Below are 17,578 nucleotides of genomic sequence, written 5' to 3'. Positions count from 1 at the left end.
ATTACCGTTGAGATATATCCCGGTTTAGTTAACGAGTGAAGAACTGAATCAGTAGTAATATTGACATTGGCTCTACCATTAGGTAGATATAAGGTATTGTCGTGTCCAGCGTCGACTCCTTCTAAATCCCGTTGTCACTCTTATGACTGACCACATTGCCAATCTTGATTCAAGCTTTATTTTGGGCAAACTTGGCACTGGAGTACTGGAAGAAACCTCGAAGAAAGGCACATGGCTTCACTGTATAGGTAAGGAAGGCCCGGTTTATCACGCAGCGAAATACATCGGCTTTGGATCGAATACTGGGTTGAACAATTTGGCACCAATCAACCATCGCTGACTTGGCTCTTTGTTGGTTCTTTGTTGATGAACCAACACGTGCCAGGTAGCAGTAGCGGGGAACTCCTATGAACAAATTAGTATAAATTCATGTTGGAGTGTTGAGATTTACCAACACAACTTACACAACCAAAATCCCCAAAGGTCCATACCTACCTACCGTCCACCCACAGCCCAACTACGACCCGTTAACACCACAACGATGGATCAGGACCTAGCAAGCTCCAACACGCTGCAACCCCCGTTTCTACGGCTCCCCCCACCCATCCGGGAAGAGGTTTACCGCCTTGTGGGTGTTGCATCGAAGCCTGGTATCCCACACACTCATGATCTTCATGGGCCGGCTCAGCGACTGCAGCCCTATTACTGCCTCGACCAATGGCCTGCTTCATTCCGCGGCCTGCTCCTTACCTGTCGCTTGGTCTACGCCGAGGTGGCCACGCTTCTGTATTCGGCTAACCTCTTCGTCCTCCATTTTGCCGACGCTCGATCCTTTACACCGCTTTATGCGCTCTCACCATTGGCACTGTCGTCCTTGACGGCACTCAGGGTTGTTCTTAACCAAGCGTCTTGCCACCAGCGATTGCTGAAGGCGACCGATTTCGATGACTGTTGTGGGGCTTTCTGTGAAGAGAAGCTACATTATGGAAGTCATTACCGCCGACACCAACGCCCCTTCTTGACGGTTGCGAGGGGGAGCGAGAATGGAGAGGAGGATGAGGACGATGTATATACCAATGAGAGCGACCGGGTGATGCTTGAGAATATACGCCGGTGGAATAGCGACATCTATGACCCGATGATCATGCCCGTAAGCCACGAGGCGAAAGAAGACCCGGAAACCGAAGCCCGGATTGTGCCCGAGAAGTGGCGCGCCGCTGTCCAACATATCGCGCCTCACATCACCCCTGCTCGCCTCAAGCTCAGCTTTGTCTGCGACATCAACCCGAAACATACCGACGCCGTTGACCTAGCCAACCTGCTGTTGACGTCTCTCTCCGTTCTGCCAGTACTCAAAGGCTGCGAGATCAGACTTAGCAAGGAACCTGACGCCGGATTGTCTCGGATGGCTCATGATACAAGCCTACAACTGTGTGGAATTCGGCGTCCATATCTCACGCCGCCCGCTGGAAAGATAACATTCGTCACACTCCCACGCGAGCTCCGGTTGCGGGTTTTGGAATACACCGACTTGGTCACCCCGAGCAAGGAGGTCTGGTGGAGCAGAAAGGACCACCAGTACTCGTGGGGAACTCTTTACAGCCAGAAGAAGTGCTATACTGCCGACGGGCGGTGCTTGTATTACCCCCAATGCCCGGATCTGGGCCGCTGTACATTTCGCACGACTTCGGACCAAGACATCCCGTCCGGGTCGCCCGCAGGCTGCTTTTGTGCCCGCCGCCATGGCGCGTACTCATCGCGGTGCGTCTGCTGGGCAGAGCCTAGGCCGGCGCTGTTCTTGGTCTGCCGAACGCTGTGTCGGGATGCACAACTCGTCTTCTATTCTGGTAACCGCTTCGTTATCCACGACCTCTCGCCTTCTTGCGAGGCAGAATACTCGCATAGAAATCCTCCACGAGCCCGTTTTGGAGAGAACCGAAACGTACCAGTGAATGTTACTTATCCGTATGACCGATTCGGTGTCTCCATCTTCTTCCGCGACATCATTCCGTCCCACTGCATCGCCTACCTCCGATCCCTGGAGATATCCTTTCCGCTCCGCCTTGAGCGCAGTTGGCCAACGCCGGATTCCCCGGCCATGCAGGACTGGTGCGAAACGGTCGACTGGCTAAGGGGCAAAATCAATGGGCCGGGTTTGACCTTGGGGTTCGTGGATGCAGAATATAGCGATTATTACTATGGGTCTGACGACCACGATATTATTACGGAGGAGGAAGCCGATATGATGCACAAATCGATTTTGGCCATCCTGACACCGCTCAACCAGCTAGCCAAGGGACCGAACGCGCTCAATCGGTTTTATACGGACGTGGTTTACCCGTGGGAATGGACTGCTCGCTCGTACCGCCGTTGGCTGGATCACCGGGAATGGGGCGGAAACCCCCGGGAACTCAGGAGAGCATTCAGAACGCGGCATAACAGGACCCTAGAAACCTTGGTGATGGGCGACCAGTACCATACAATGTTCGCGGACGGGAACCGGGCAACGCCATATCCGAGCGTCTTCAAACAAGTTCAGTTCTGCGTGTAATCAAGCAAGAAAACAGGGGAAAAGGCGCCCTTCCTCAGGACTATTCCTCGGTACCTTGGACAAGCCCCGTTACGCATGGCCCAAATTGAACCAATAATTAACACGGCTGCGCTGGAGCAGGAGGACGGCCGTAAATCAACTGGAGACACCCGCAGGACCCCCCCTTGGGGGTTTTCAAGATTGAGGTCTCTGCCTTTTAGGAAGAGCCTGCATTTTAGGACCGTACCCGTTGGCTTTTTACACCGCATCACACGAGTACGTCCCGGACCCGATACATAACCCCAACCCTGCCATATCACTCGCTGATTTCCCCGTCGTCAATTACGTCTTCTATATCTTCCATTCTCCAGCACCAGAATAGTTGAAAAGCTCAAAAATAAAATATAATTAGGACCAACTAGTGTTTTTTTTCCTGGGGAGTGACTACCTAACTACCTAAGCTACAATTATTGCCCTCCTCCTTACCCTATATCCCCTGTCTGGTATGTCCCCCCGCCTTTGCCTGCCACCCGTGATATGGTTGCCGCCATAAGGTATGTACCTGCCCTACCTGACTGGTGGCCTTTCCTAACCCCGAGGCTAAGTCCTCGTCGTACAGGCTGCGGAACTTGTGGACGTTGTGGGAATCAGGGGGTGTATGGCGGGGTTAGGGTTATATTGAAGGCAGTCTTTCTGACTTATGTGATACAGTGTAAAAGGTCGGGGAGTGCGGTTCCAAACTGAGGGCTCTTTATAAATGCACCACTTCCTAAGTCGTTACGGAGGTAATTTAAATAATGCTGGTAACTCATTGGCGGTGGTGGATGAGTAGTATGTATTATGTAGGCTGGTAAAGGAAGCAGAGCAAAGGAAGGGTTAGGGTTAATGAATGCACGAAGCTAAGGGAGTGGGGCAACAAAACTGCCGCCTGCCACCGCCAAAAATTTCGGGAAAGCTGCATCATTGGCCTTGCATCATGAGATCCATTGAAGTTCTAGTAATGCGTTCCACTGCTCACCACCACTCTCGCACCTTTTCCCTGACCCCATAGCGCATCATACATCATGCCGGGACCATCGGTAAAGAAGCGCTCCTTCAGCGACGGCCCCAAAAGCCGGGCCCCACGACCTACCAAAAAACAAAGGCAGATTGCCGCGTACCACAGCAGCTCAGACGAGTCCGAAGACGACAGCGACGCGGGCGCGGCGGTACCGGCCAATTTGCTTGACTCTGATGACGAGGACCTCGAGAATGTTGAGGTTGATGACGGCGCATCATCACAAGAATCCAACTCCGATTCCGATTCCCAATCCGAAACAGAATCGACACCAAAGCGCAACAAGCTCCAATCGAAACACAAACCGAAAACCGAACCTAAAAAACTTTTCGTCGCAAAAGACGCTCCCGCGTCATCCGGAGACGACGAAAACAACAACGATGATGACGCCGATTCCGAAAAAGAGAATGACGGCGAAGACGAGGACGAGGGCGACGACGACGACGAATACTCTGACCTCTCCGACGCCGCAAGCCACACCTCCTCCTCCGGCGGCACCCACCCCAACCGCAACACCAAGTCCAAACGCAACGACCCGGCCGCCTTCGCCACCTCCATCTCCAAGATGCTCTCCTCCAAACTCCCCACCTCCCGCCGCGCCGACCCCATCGTGGCCCGCAGCGCAGCAGCCGCCGAACAATCGCGCCAAGCCGTCGACGCAGCCCTCGAAGCCAAAGCCCGCCGGCGCTTGCGCGAGCAGAAGCGCCTTGCGCTGGAAAAGGGTCGCGTGCGCGACGTGTTGGTCGCTAGCACCACGCGCACGCTGAATATCGCGACGGGGGAGATTGAGGAGGTGGCGGATGCTGCGGATGGGACGGCTGGCGGGGCGCCGGTGACGACGGCGGAGATTATGGCGGGCGAGAAGAGGTTGAGGAAGGTTGCGCAGAGGGGTGTGGTGAAGTTGTTTAATGCGGTGCGGGTGGCGCAGGTGAAGGCGACGGAAGCCGAGAGGGCGGCGAGGAAGGAGGGGATTGTGGGGACGCAGAGGAAGGGGGAGAAGGTTACGGAGATGAGTCGGAAGGGGTTTTTGGACTTGATTGCGAGCGGCGGTGGGGGGTTGAAGAAGGGTGGTTTAGAGGAAGCGTGATAGGTATGCTGGGCGAAGAAGGATTTCAAGGCCTTGGGCAGCAGAGCAGAGTGAGTCTCTGGTTTGGTTGTGTTCCTATGTACATCCCCGGTAAAGGGCAACAGGTTGTGCTATCGTACATGTATATATGCATCTGCCGGATGCGTGAGTCTTTTCGAAACGGTGGCATATCTTCGTCTGCCACATTTTGAAGCATATTCCCTCCATACATTGGCCTTGGCCTCCTTTGTTTGTCGCATGGGATCGTTGCGCCCTTTTCCACCTCCCACGTCCTACGTTTCCCATACCCTCCCTCAGCAAAACGCCAAGTCACAGAGGGGAAATTAACCTTTGTTTAATTCCTGCCCCTGCCTCCCCTTCACTTAAAGTCACTCGACTGCAAATTCCTCGTCATCGACGGCAACTTCACCCGCAACCCATCCAGCTCCGGCTTCATCACCACCTGGCACCCCAGCCTACTCGTCTCCTGCAAGCCAAATGCCAGGTCCAACATGTCGTTCTCGTCATCGTCCGGCTCTGGCATGCGGTCGTAGTAGTCCTGGTCTAGCACGATGACATGACAGGTAGAGCAGGCGCAGGAACCGCCGCATGCGCCCTCCATCTCGAGATCGTTGGCCTGCGCAATGTCTAGCAGGTTGTCACCTGCGGATACGGCGATCTTGGTTTCGAGGCCTTCTTTGTCGATGAATGTTACCCAGAGCCTGCGGGAGGGTTATGTTAGCGGGGGTTACTCCTGGGCGCGGGGTGGTCATGGCGGGGTAGTGGTAAGTTGGGGAAACCCTTACTCTTCGCCGGGCTTTGGGGGGTGGACGTGACCGTGGCTAACAGCTGTTGTTACGGAGAAGTTTCGTGTTTGTGGGGAAGCGCCGCGCCAGAGGGATTTGCGCATTGGAGGAGGGGTTTCTCTGTGGGAGACGGGAGAAGCTGTTACGAAGCTCGGCTTGCTGTAGGATCGGGCATATCGCGCAAGTGGCCCGGCGGATCGTTGGGGAACGCATTTAAGAGTCGGAAGAGCTTTGGAAAGCACTCGCGGGGTCGACATCTTGAAGTTGTACTGGGAGGTGGGGGGTTGTTTTAGGGATCGGCTCGAAAAATAAAACGAATGGTCCTAGAAGCAGGCCAAGGGAAGGACGTTCGAAGCAATACAGGGACCAGCAAAATCCCCCACTACGCCTGCGAGGTACTCAACCACCGGGAAATATAGTTTGAGGGTTGCGGGTTATCCCAGGGACTTCGCGGGACCGATACACTGAAATGGCCGGGGTCTCGGTCCAGCCGATTGAGCTCCGTTACCTCCGTCTAAGAAAATTTGCTGAGCTCTGAGTGGTTCTTGCTTTTGGCTCTCAGCTTGGGTTGTTATCGCGACCCCGATATGCAATAGCCAGGTAGTGCATTTATCGATAAGCTTCGGGCCGCCAAATCGCCAAGCCCAGCCCCATTGTCCCGCCATGCGCATGCAGCTACCTAAAAATCGTCATTGACAAAGTCCCACACAACCCGAAGCTCTCACACACGACCTCACGAGGGCAGGAATATTCGACCTACACGACGCCTTCTCCCCCGTGCCATGGTCTTGCGCCTCCACGGTGACGACATATAACATGGCGAATCATCATCACGACGGGGTCAACCCCCTAAGACCTTACTACATCCCACCTTCCATCGGCGAACCCGCTGAAGCCGTGCCCACTCCAGGGCCCCGCGCCTTTGCCCAACCCAACGTCGTCAACTCTAGCGACCGATATGCCTCGAAGGCGCGGGATATCTTCTCTGACCTTGACTACAAGGACTACATTGCCGACCCTTCCCCGTCCGTAGTGCAGACCGTCAAGGAGGTTCTCGACGAGCTACTATGGAAATACTCGTCCGTTCTCATGGCGCAGCCCTTCGAGGTCGCCAAGACCATCATGCAAGTGAGGGCCCAAGACGACCTCGGGGGTCTGGAGGCCGCGGCAGAGGCAGCAGAGGAAGCTCGGCAACGGAAGGCAAACCAAAGGATACACATGTTCGATGAGGTAAGGCCCCTCCTCGTTCACCCCGCCATGAAAAGCAGAGTGATTCATACTGATAACCGATTGGGCTCAGTCCACACAAAACGACTCGGACTCGGATCTCGACGACGAGGCATCTTTCTTCACATCTCACGAACCAGGGGCACCCGGATCTGCCATGCCTCGGTCTAAGAACCCCTGGCGTGAACAACGCGAGACACCCCAAGCAGCACATCCCGCTGGCAAACCCTTATCACCCCACCACCTAGCCATTCGGACGCCCGACTCAGTATTAGAGGTGATCGCCCAGCTTTGGAACAAAGAAGGGGCCTGGGGTGTGTGGAAGGGGACCAATGCGACCTTCATCTACTCGGTGCTGCAGTCCCTTCTGGAGAACTGGTCGCGGAGTCTTCTCAGCGCCTTGTTCAACGTCCCGGACTTGGGCGTGCGTCACGACCTTGATCGTTTGGTGGACATCGCCTCACCGTACCCCTGGGCCTCCCTTTTCGTGGCTGCCACTGCGGCCGTGGTGACCAGTTTGGTCCTCTCCCCCCTTGACCTCGTCCGCACCCGGTAAGATAGCTCTGTCTGATGATGTCTCCCTTGCCTGCCCCCTGCCTGGCTAAACTAACATCTCGTCCCAGCTTGGTCATAACGTCCACCCACTCCGCAACCCGCCGCACCCTCTCCACCATGCGCTCCCTGCCCTCGTACCTTTGCCATTCCTCCCTCATCGTCCCCACAGTCCTCCACTCTCTTATCCACCCCCTCCTAACCCTCTCCACCCCCCTCGTCCTCCGTACCCGGTTCATGATCGACCGTGAACTAGCCCCAACCGCCTTCTCCGTCGCCAAGTTCTGCTCGTCCACAGTTGCCCTGCTACTGAAGCTGCCTCTCGAGACTGTGCTCCGCCGCGGTCAGGTGGCCGTTCTCAGCTCCGAGCCATACGTCTCGGCGCTCGAAGGAAACAGCGCAGCTGCCGCGCGGGCCGCACGCGCGAGGAGGGCGAACGCTGGCGCAGTCGTCGCGGTCGGCGAGCATCATCCTCCCCCGCCCGCTCCGGAGGGTGGTTTGGAGACGATCGTGCCCGTGGGCCGGTTCAACGGTGTGTTTGGAACCATGTACCGGATCGTCAACGACGAAGGCTCGCACGCTATTACCAAGCCTACCACGGCTAGCAAGACGCCGAGGAAAGGAAGGTCAGGCAGTGCAACGCCGCCTGCTTCTGTCTCTGAGACGGTTTACCGCCGCGGCCAGGGCATGGATGGGCTCTGGCGCGGGTGGAAGGTCAGTTGGTGGGGGCTGGTTGGGCTCTGGGCAGCGGGTGTGTTGGGTGGGGGTGGTGATGGTGAATTCTAAGAACAGTGAATGATGAGGTAGGATTACATGTCGAAGATGTGGTTGGATAAAATCAGGTGGCTACTTGTTCATGGTCGGGTGAAAGGGGGTTTCGGTAGGACATCTAACCCCCGTCGGTGGCGGCAATAACGGATCGTTAGGCGTTTTCATTTCATTTCACACGGTGGCGCTCCCTTTCTTTTCTTCCATTCTTCTCTTCTTTTCTCTCCTTCATTTTCTTTACCTTTTTCGCCTGCTGAACGGCAAATGATTCCCCGCTCACGAATTGTTATGATGATAAAATATAAAGACCACGTTTGGAAATGATATGATGAAATGAGCGGCAGTCGATTATTTCCCTCGGGCCTTAAGTTGGCCTTGAGCTTGAGTGGGAACTTCCTGTTAAAGGAGCCAAATTATAGAACATATCACATTTCATCAATCCATAACGTATACCCATGCGATGTTGTGCCCGTCCCAAATCCAGCCACCGACATTAAGGGGTGGATCTAATACAAGTCCCTAATCGATATTATACCTCCATAGCGTCGAGAGCCAAATCTACGCCTTACAACGCAGGTGGGCACACCAGGAACGAGATGGAGCTGAAGGCCGGAAAGTCCCAGTCTGAACCGTCTGTCTATACCGGACAGCGGCGCTTACTGCTCGATAGGGTTCCACCAGAGACCCCTCACAATTGGGTGTGTCTCCTTCCGTGTCATCAAGAGTGGCACTTGCCGGAAAGATCCCGGTGCATGTTAACGTTGGGCAACCGGGTTGAAGGGTTACGCGGGCTGGAACGAACTAATTAGCAATCTAGATGGACGGCCCCATCAAGTTGTACAATGTTCCTTCCATATCTCCCATATCCTCTCTTCGCCACGGAAGTTGCTATCTACCTGATCTAGCTTGTTTTGTGGGTATCGCCGGCAGCTCGGTCAGAACGGAAGGCGCGAACATGTCCCGAGCCCAAGGCGTCTAGCTCAGAGGGATGATGGATGGATTCTTAACCAGGAAACTGGTCCAGGTTCCACCCGTTGTCAAAGTCATTGTAAGGAGAGAGCTTATTTAAAAACACTACTGCAAGTCGTTCAAGCCGTCCCTAATCCTTCAACAAAATAACTACTCAAGGCTTCGTCCTTCCTTAGGGTCTCCATATCATCCTTACGCAATGAAACACAAACCTCAATCACACCCGGCTCCGCTCCAGTCTCGGCCTTCTCCCATTTCCTCGGCATCACGGTCAAGACCCCATCCCATTCGTTGTCCACCAATCTCACAAACTCAACCTTGCCGACACCGACCCAATCCCAGGTATAAATTGGGTCACCCATGTTGGCCCAGCTCGAGACCGACAAATCTAGGCCGCCGAAGGACTTCCCAGGCCGTAAGACACTCGCGTTCGGCGCTTGCTCCACGAGCCTGGCAATGTCAACGATGCTTTCGCGGTTCTCAGCGGCGAGGCTGCTAGTAATAGCGGCAACGGTTTCATCGAGGGCACTGAGTTCCCCATTGGCATGTCCGGCAGCGGCTGACTCCAGTTTTGCTAACGGAACCTGGGTCAAGTTGTACTTGGTGACGTTTCCCAAGAAGGGCCGAGGCCCCCAGGGAGGGAAGCACGTTGAGTCGAGATGGGCACGCATGTCCACTGAAATGCTGAGTTTCGGTTCAGCAGCTGTTGTTGAATCTGCTGCGGCTGTCTTACCGCCCTCGGCTCGGCCCCGCGTGGCCCGGACCCGGGTGATACAGGACCAGAGGATGGCGAAGACAACGGTATCAACCGATGCCTGCGCCGCCACGCCATTCGTAGGTCGTAGCGCCACCCTAGTCTTCTCCAGTTTCTCCACATCGAGAGTGAAAATAGTGCTGATGCCAGCAACTGGCACCTCTTTGGCGAAAGGGTGCTCTTCTGGCGCCAGAGATGGCGCAAGGGCGATCTCTGGATGGCGAGCTAGAATCTCTTCGGTCGATATGGCCTTTTCGTCGTTTGGGACGGGGCGGTGCATGGCTAAACGCAAAATCAAGCCCCGGCGAAACGGCTCATCTGGGTCCGGAGCGGCTCTCGTCTTGTCAAGGAGCGGCGAGGAGGTGAAGGCCGCCCAAAGGCGAAGTATCTGGACTGCACCAGTGCAATCCACCACGTTCTTGTGAAAGGAACAACACACCACCAAGCCTCCCGCAGCCAAGGGAGCGTAGTTAACCGCGAAGGCAGGCATGCCCGCCGTTTTGAGATCTCCAAATACCGGGGCTGGCGATATCGACGCGGGAAAATAGTGAGGCGGCGCTCGTTGGTCTTTGAGTTGTTGGAAGGTCACGGCAGAAAACCTGGTAACCAGCTCGGCTGGCATGAGTTTCGGCAGGACGGGCTCGTCGTAGACGGTCCATCGCAGCTCCAGTCTGCCATGGGCAATCTCAAACACTCGACCCCGGAGATATGACAGGTGTCGGTTCATCCGCCTCAGGCCGATCGTGAGGTTATTGATCGCGCGCTCGGGGTCGGGCGTCTCGAAGACTAGGACCATGGGGGTGCTCATCCTGGGCATGTATTGGTCCACGGGCGAGAGGACCGCCGAATAAGACTTTGTCGCCATTATGCCGGAGTGTTGTGCCTTCTAATTATTGAAGCTGATTTCACTACAGCCAAAAGAAAGTTCGTTTCCAAGTGTTTCTAGGCTGGCCAAGAAGCTGCTGCACGCACAATGTTCAAGACAGAGTTCATAGTGCTACGGTTTGCTGAAGTCGAAGCTTGGTCGCGGAGCCCCTAGCTGATGGCCAGAGATCCTAACAATAAATATAATCCTCCCGAACCCGATTACCTGAACATCGAACACTAGTTATGCAAGTAAAAGTCTGGACCAATGAAAATGATCAATCCAGCTATGTTGAATTCCGCGGATAAGACATCCTTGTTTTACCCTCCTCAGGTGGGCTAAACTTGAGCTGTTCAGACCTCTCCGTTTCTGCGGGATTGTTCCGGTATCTGTGATGGAGAACGGCTGCTGACTTGGGGCTCACTCCGTATCCTTTATCAATGTGGTTGTCATTGTGGACGAGCAAGGGAGCCAGACTCTCGGCAGTTGTCGTTCAAACATGGATAATAAACAAGCCGCAACAGAAAATTGATTTCCAATAACTAATAACTTTGTAATACCTTCAGTGGCCATAGACAAAAGCATAAAGTCCGCCTACTCTTCACAACCCCTCAATCACCTTCGGCAGCAACACCTTGTTAAACTCCCACACCACAGTCGAAAACCCCGCCGAAAACGCAGCCCCAGTCCAAAAGGTATTCCGCCGGCCCTGCAACGAGTACAGATCCGTGATAAATCCCGCGCGCAGTTCCTCCGCCGACACCCGCGAGTGCATGTGCCCGTGGTCAGCGAATAACTCGAAATCCACCTCAACCGTCCGCTTTCTGTCGTCACTACCGTCTGAGGGTGGGGGTAACGTCCCAGCCTCAATCATCGCCTCAACCGCCTCGTTAACACGCCGCTTCATCCCCTCCGCGGTATCCTCCGCCGTTCCAACCGCCGTAAGCGCGAATATGTCCTCAGTCCCGCCGACGTATTCGATGCGTCCCACTTGTGGCGCGACTGGGAAGACAGTGTAGTTGAGGGATCCCGGTTCTGGGGAGCGGTTGGTGTAGGCATTGAGGGTTTGTAAGGATGGGTGGCGTAGGACGCCGGCGTAGACGGTGGAGTAGTTGAAGCGGGCGAGGATGGCGGTTTCGGAGTCGTCGAGGTCGAAGGGGCTGATGTTGGCTGGGGTGGGTTCCATGGAGAGGAGGAGGCGGCGGGCGTGGATACGGGTGTGTTTATTGGTGGTGGCGCTGAGGACTTTTAAGGAGATGGGATGTGCGGTGTCGTCGTCACCGCCGTCGTCGGAGCGGGTGGTGGAGATAACAGTGCTGGAGTAGAGCACGTCGGACCCGAGAAAGGCAGCGACGCTGTCGTATAAGTCGTACAGCCGGCCTGATTCTGGAACGGCGGAGGCCGCGGTGCCGAGCAGGGCACGCACGAAGGGCGCACCGCAGGCTTGGACGACCCAAAGCGTCGGGACGTGCATGGTATCGCCGAGGCCCTGGGCTGTGGCATCCCAGATCTGGGGAAGGGCGGCCGACAGGTTGTGCTTTTCCGCAAACTCGCCAAACGGGATCAGTAGGTCTTCTGGGATTGACGCGGGATCAGAGGGAAAGTTGAAGAAGCCTGGGAGGACGAGGTCCTGATACTGCTCGAGTACGTCGAGATACCGCTGCAGAGCAGCGTTCATGTCGGCTTGGTCTGGGGCCGTGTAGCCGGCGACGGGGTGTCCTGTTTCGTAGTCGATGTACTGGACTGTGTTGGGAGTGAAAGACATAGCACCACTGGTGGATACGTTCATGCGGTGGGGGAAGTCGAAGGCGGAGTTGTACTCTACCCAACCCTGGACCCCGACATTGATGGAGGTCCCGGAAGCCGGGTCTGTGTAGAAGTTGGTGTGTCCGCCCTAGAGAGAGGTGAGTAAGTACTCCGCCGTCAGATACGATGAGGCCATGGGATAACGTACAAGTTGAGCGGCCCTTTCAACGACAACTACACTATACCCGGCATCACGTAACCACACAGCAGCGTGTGCGCCGGAAGCACCGCCCCCGATCACGGCTACATCGCGTTCAATCGTCTCGGCGCATTCGCCGCGGCCAAACTTTGTTGGGCTAGCGGTCACCGTGACGGCGAACAAGCCGAGGGCGACACTGATGCGCATGATGTGGCGGGTCTTCGTTGGGATCGGGTTACTGGTGAAGGCAGCTATGTTTCCCCCGCAAGCAACACGGGCATACCAGAAAAACTGATCGTTGTGAGGTGACACCGTCACAGGTGTTGTGTTACTCAGACCGAGACACAAGACACGCAACTCAGTGTGTCATAAGTAACAAAATATGGTAGGAAAACTCCGAGTAAATAATTATGACAGGGAGGGGGAGCAAAATACAATGAAATTTAAGTTGTTGAAACCTCAAACCCCTCTTCATCACCCATGCCAACCAGCCTCCCGGTTTGTGTTTTCCCCTCCCACATGTGCCATGTGGAAAACACTTTACACGCGGGGTTAGCTATCGGCATCGCCTGTCGATTATCCAGATTACAAGCATCCATGCCGACGTCTCGGTTTCTACACATGCAGCAAGGTCCCCTGAGGTAGTCGAGACCGACCCATCAGGACTGGAAGCGTGGCCACGGGAGTACCGGAGTGAGAGTCGACAGCAAAGGCGTCGCCGTTGGTCGTCACTGCTAGCTGAGATACCAGCGTTAGCTGCCGTTTTGGCCCGCTCAATCGGAAATCAAATCGCAGCAAACATCCGTTGACATGCCTTGGTTGGCTTGTTGGATGCAGGGAGCAGGTGCGACACAAGCGCCAACAGCTGTTCCGTGCAGTTTGCGAGATGCAGATAACACAGTGCACACTGTGTGGACGCCGAGGAAATTCGGCATTAAATTACAATTCTCCGGCATCTTAGTCATCCCTTCGCACTACGAGGTATGAAAGGACGACAGATTTTTACTTACCTGTGCTGCAACTGAATAACTATGCTAAGGTGCCATTAGGATATACAGTAGTAATGGAAAAACGGAGGAGGAGAATGAAAACAAGAAGAAAAATAGTAATACGAGAATGATAGGTAAACGTGACTCCGTGTGGCACTGTGGACTCCATGACCAAAGCGCTTAAACATTGAACAAAGGTGTTGGGCTACCTCAAACAAAGTCAGCAGATTAATACAGCAAGCCAACAAACCCAACAGCCTGCTTTTCAAAATCATCCTTTTCATCACCTTATTCTTCCTCGCCCACCCTCATCGACGATCAACGCCTTAGAACGAACTATTTTTTGTGTGTCCAGCTAATTATCAACGTCTAATTAACAGTGAGACCGGGAATTTCTCAATTTCAACTCGACCTACTCAATTCAATCTTTCAGAATACTTTGATCCACGATGTTGGAGGATAACCCGTGTGCTGGCCCGGAACTCGACACATCTGGCCTGAAGTGGGTGCAGAATGGAATTTGGGGTCTGGAGCCTCGATGGGCGGTCGAACCGGATGCCGAGGCCGTTCGACAGACGACCGCGTCCTCCCTGGACTTGGGAGCTGTCGGCTCTACCATCGAATTTCTAGCCCAGGGCGGATTCAACAAGGTGTACGTCGTCTCATTTCCGGAAACGCAACAGGAAGTCATCGCCCGTGTGGCACTTCCGGTGCACCCCAGGTGGAAAACCCTCAGCGAGGTCGCCACGTTGAGATGGGCGCGCGACAACACGAGTCTGCCGGTGCCGGAAGTGCTCTCGTACCAGGCGGACAGGGCCAGCGCCGTCGGGTTTGAATGGATCGTCATGTCCCAGATGGCTGGTAATTCACTACGGGATCGATGGAGAGACGTCTCGTTTCCCGCCAAGGAGGCGATTGTTCGGCAGTTGGCCGCGTTCTGCGCGGAGACCTTCAACCACCAATTTCGGGGAATTGGCAACCTCTACTCAGAGGATATAGGTCCCGTCCCTGCCAGCAGCACGAGCATGAGCAGCATCTCAGTCAAAGATCAAGGCCCCTTCTGCGTCCGGCGCATTGTTTCCGGAGAATTTATGTACAGTACACGCATTCATGCCCAGGTCCCCCGTGGTCCTTTCCGATCGAGCAGGGAGTGGCTTCTGGCTCGGCTCTCCATGGCCGAGTTATCTTGCCGCGAGCAGCTGAGCCGCATCACAAAAACAACTCCAGAGACAAAAGGGCCAGGCAATGACGGCGATGATAACAACGATGGCCAGCCGGGCGAAAGGAAGGGTGTAAGCAATCCCACCGAGGGTGACGGGAGCAACAAGGAAGATGAAAACGAGAACGAGAATGAGGACGACGATGGGAAGGAGGATGAGAACGAAAGCGTGGACGAAGACGACCTCGAAGATCTTCAAAACACCTTGGATATTATCACACGCCTCCGGCTACAGCTAGACAACTTCTTCCCTCCACCCGATCTCAGCGCCGAAACGGAACTCGAGCGGACCATGATTCATCATGACGATCTCACGGGGGGGAATATTCTCGTCGATGACGTCGGCAATCTGACAGCCGTCCTCGACTGGGAAGGCATTTCGGTTGTACCGCTTTGGTCCGCCTGCGATTTCCCTCCTCTCTTAGAGGGGAAGCACCGCGACATCGAGCCAGTCATGGCTAAGTATCAACATGATGAGGAGGGAAAGGCGAATGAGCTCTTCTGGGAGCACCTTCAGGACTACGAGCTGACCCAGCTCCGGCGCGCCTTCCTCGCCGAAATGAAGACGCTACAGCCAGAGTGGGTGGCCATCTTCGAGTCAAGCAAGCGACAGATGGATTTCAGTTTCGCCCTCGCTTGCTCCGACGACGGATTCACGACCGGGCGCATACAGGAATGGCTTGACGATCTCGAAAAGGGAGAGCCCGGATTCGAGGGTTTACTAGAGCGAATCGAGAATACGCAGCGACGGATGGATGGATATGATTAGAGGATGTATAATGGGAATACCAGGGGGCTGTGGGTCATCGAGCAGCTCAAGATTGTATGTTCATTAGCCACTCTTCCTAGAACCACTCTTCAGAGAACGAGAACCTGTACGAGATTCATTGGATGTTGTGTAATCATCACCAGACCTAATCAGCCCGTTAACAGTACTCGAACCGTTCCGAAACTCCACTTTGAACCAACCATACCACTCGGAACTGGCGACCATCACAACGACCCACCATTCGTATCACAATATTCCACGCCTTAAGGGTAATACAAGAATAGGCTGAGGGCCAAAAGTCAGGATAGAAGAGCAGTGAAGAAAACAGGTCACACCGGTAAGGCAACCCAAAAATAAACCAGCTGAGACAGCATCAGGCGTGTCGGAGAAACCCCTTTCCTGCGGTGCAACAACCCAAGAGAACGAAAAGCCTGCTGTCTCGCGTTATATGCAGCATACACAGTGCATTGTCACGCTCGTGTAACGGTGCCATGTGTGGCTTTCTCGGTGACCGGGTTTTCCCCTTTCCCCTGAAGGCAGCGCGACAGAGAATCGAGGACGGCCCGATGGATGGTGGGAGCGGACCTGCATCTCGCATGCGTTTCTACACTAGGTAATTACTTTATTTTGTACGTTTTTCCCCTGTCGCAGCACATGTATACCTATGTATGTGGGCTCGCTGTGGCCAGAAAAAGCGGTAGGCACGTATGGCAAGGCAGGCCAAGTCCCTAGATAACTTACTTGTCTGAAAAGAATAAATATAAAAGTGAAAGAAGACAAAAAAGAATCCATAAAAAAAGTGAAAAGGGACGAAACAGAGTAAATCGATCAAAATTTGCTTCGATTTGATTGAATGTTCCTAGATTAGACTTGGCTATTCGGTTTTAGTCTGCCGCTTTTTTTTGGCCAGAGGACGAGGTGGGATAATAAGTTAACGTTAGCAAACAAAGTGCATCAAATAACGCCATGCACGATCTCCATCTCGATCTAAGCAAGGTTATCGACCAACTACCGGGTTTCTTCGGCACTGGACTCGGAGATTTTCTCATCAAAGCCATAGTTACCATCTCGAAGCCGAGTCTTCCAAAAAGTACAGATCGACAGTTTGCCGAGCTGAAGGGCCCGTCACCCCTCGTGCAAAAGTGTGACGAAACCCACGCCAAGCCATCCAACATCATCACACCAAATGTGCCGTTTCGCAAGACCAAGACCAGCCCAATGACGCCGCAAAGTGTTTTTCTCTTCCTTCGCCCCTTTCACTCGTTCAATGGCATTGTTTTCTGTCTCGGAGATTCCATCCGCCAACAAACACCACGAAGGCGAGCAAACTTTTTCCTCCCTCGGCCCGTCCCAAGTTGTTGCCCAACGTGTAATAGTGCGAGAACGCGACTCGAGCATCATCCGAGTACTTCTCGCTGGGGTATCCCGATTCCCATCCCACACACAACGCTGTCAGTTGATTGAACCCCACCTCCCCGCGCTCAGACTCAGCAAACATTTAGAGAATGTTTGACAGAAAATTGTAATGTTGGTGTGGAATTCGTGATTTCATCAACTGGTCTGACCAACCGGTTTTCGTGGGGGGAATCTTGTCTGTACCCTGTAGTGTAATCGGGTTGGTCTGGGGAAGGAAATACACCGTGGGAACTTGCACTTCGAGGTCATACATTTTGTCTCACGCGCACGCAGAACAGACGGAAGCTCGAATTGCACTAGTAGATCTACCTAAGGTTCCCCCGCATAAACCCGTCGATTCTCGTGAAATGCAGAAAATGGAACTTCCCGTGACACAACCTCCCTCCCTCACTGTGTGCTACGGAACGGCGATCCCTTTCTCGCCTCCCCCACCATTCTGAACCATCCAGACGGGTTACAAGTCCACGGTATCCCAGTCTGCCCAGCCGTTGCTCAGATCTCTTCTGCTTCTTAACTACCATCCCCGGCCCCACCCCCGACTTGCTCCGTGGAATACACTTCCTAGCTCCATCCGATGTCCTCAGCTCCGGTTTTCTGGTGGTGTTTCTTTCGTTTCTCCTTAAAGGGATGGGCTCCAGTTTTTGAG

At 54.3% G+C, this 17,578-nt stretch overlaps 7 protein-coding genes across 7 annotated transcripts; 4 read left to right on the top strand and 3 right to left on the bottom strand.

Moving 5' to 3' along the window:
* Nucleotides 1-541: 541 nt before the first annotated feature.
* C8A04DRAFT_38278 (uncharacterized protein) lies at nucleotides 542-2,551 on the top strand (the record flags this gene model as incomplete). Its single annotated transcript, XM_062784189.1, has 3 exons — nucleotides 542-628; nucleotides 698-1,066; nucleotides 1,163-2,551. 3 exons carry the CDS (start codon nucleotides 542-544, stop codon nucleotides 2,549-2,551), a joined length of 1,845 nt encoding a protein of 614 aa, XP_062635866.1.
* Nucleotides 2,552-3,594: 1,043 nt separating this feature from the next.
* On the top strand, nucleotides 3,595-4,674 carry C8A04DRAFT_13173 (Rrp15p-domain-containing protein; the record flags this gene model as incomplete). The annotated part of the gene is made up of 1 exon (XM_062777610.1): nucleotides 3,595-4,674. The coding sequence occupies one exon, from the start codon at nucleotides 3,595-3,597 to the stop codon at nucleotides 4,672-4,674; it is 1,080 nt and encodes a 359-aa protein (XP_062635865.1).
* A 358-nt stretch (nucleotides 4,675-5,032) lies between these two features.
* On the bottom strand, nucleotides 5,033-5,716 carry C8A04DRAFT_29943 (2Fe-2S ferredoxin-type domain-containing protein; the record flags this gene model as incomplete). The annotated part of the gene is made up of 2 exons (XM_062781194.1): nucleotides 5,033-5,375; nucleotides 5,460-5,716. The coding sequence occupies 2 exons, from the start codon at nucleotides 5,714-5,716 to the stop codon at nucleotides 5,033-5,035; spliced, it is 600 nt and encodes a 199-aa protein (XP_062635864.1).
* A 559-nt stretch (nucleotides 5,717-6,275) lies between these two features.
* Nucleotides 6,276-8,024, top strand: C8A04DRAFT_38274 (mitochondrial carrier domain-containing protein; the record flags this gene model as incomplete). Its single annotated transcript, XM_062784188.1, has 3 exons — nucleotides 6,276-6,689; nucleotides 6,760-7,238; nucleotides 7,310-8,024. 3 exons carry the CDS (start codon nucleotides 6,276-6,278, stop codon nucleotides 8,022-8,024), a joined length of 1,608 nt encoding a protein of 535 aa, XP_062635863.1.
* A 1,070-nt stretch (nucleotides 8,025-9,094) lies between these two features.
* On the bottom strand, nucleotides 9,095-10,594 carry C8A04DRAFT_29941 (uncharacterized protein; the record flags this gene model as incomplete). The annotated part of the gene is made up of 1 exon (XM_062781193.1): nucleotides 9,095-10,594. One exon carries the CDS (start codon nucleotides 10,592-10,594, stop codon nucleotides 9,095-9,097), a length of 1,500 nt encoding a protein of 499 aa, XP_062635862.1.
* A 601-nt stretch (nucleotides 10,595-11,195) lies between these two features.
* On the bottom strand, nucleotides 11,196-12,746 carry C8A04DRAFT_29940 (fumarate reductase/succinate dehydrogenase; the record flags this gene model as incomplete). The annotated part of the gene is made up of 2 exons (XM_062781192.1): nucleotides 11,196-12,488; nucleotides 12,549-12,746. 2 exons carry the CDS (start codon nucleotides 12,744-12,746, stop codon nucleotides 11,196-11,198), a joined length of 1,491 nt encoding a protein of 496 aa, XP_062635861.1.
* Nucleotides 12,747-13,977: 1,231 nt separating this feature from the next.
* C8A04DRAFT_29939 (phosphotransferase enzyme family-domain-containing protein) lies at nucleotides 13,978-15,516 on the top strand (the record flags this gene model as incomplete). Its single annotated transcript, XM_062781191.1, has 1 exon — nucleotides 13,978-15,516. The coding sequence occupies one exon, from the start codon at nucleotides 13,978-13,980 to the stop codon at nucleotides 15,514-15,516; it is 1,539 nt and encodes a 512-aa protein (XP_062635860.1).
* Between the last annotated feature and the right edge of the window lie 2,062 nt (nucleotides 15,517-17,578).

Source organism: Dichotomopilus funicola (assembly GCF_033296635.1).
Source record: "Dichotomopilus funicola strain CBS 141.50 unplaced genomic scaffold C8A04scaffold_44, whole genome shotgun sequence".
NCBI classification, from domain to species: domain Eukaryota; kingdom Fungi; phylum Ascomycota; class Sordariomycetes; order Sordariales; family Chaetomiaceae; genus Dichotomopilus; species Dichotomopilus funicola.
Note: the sequence above shows the minus strand (reverse complement) of the source record. Positions and strands in the feature narration are given on the sequence as shown.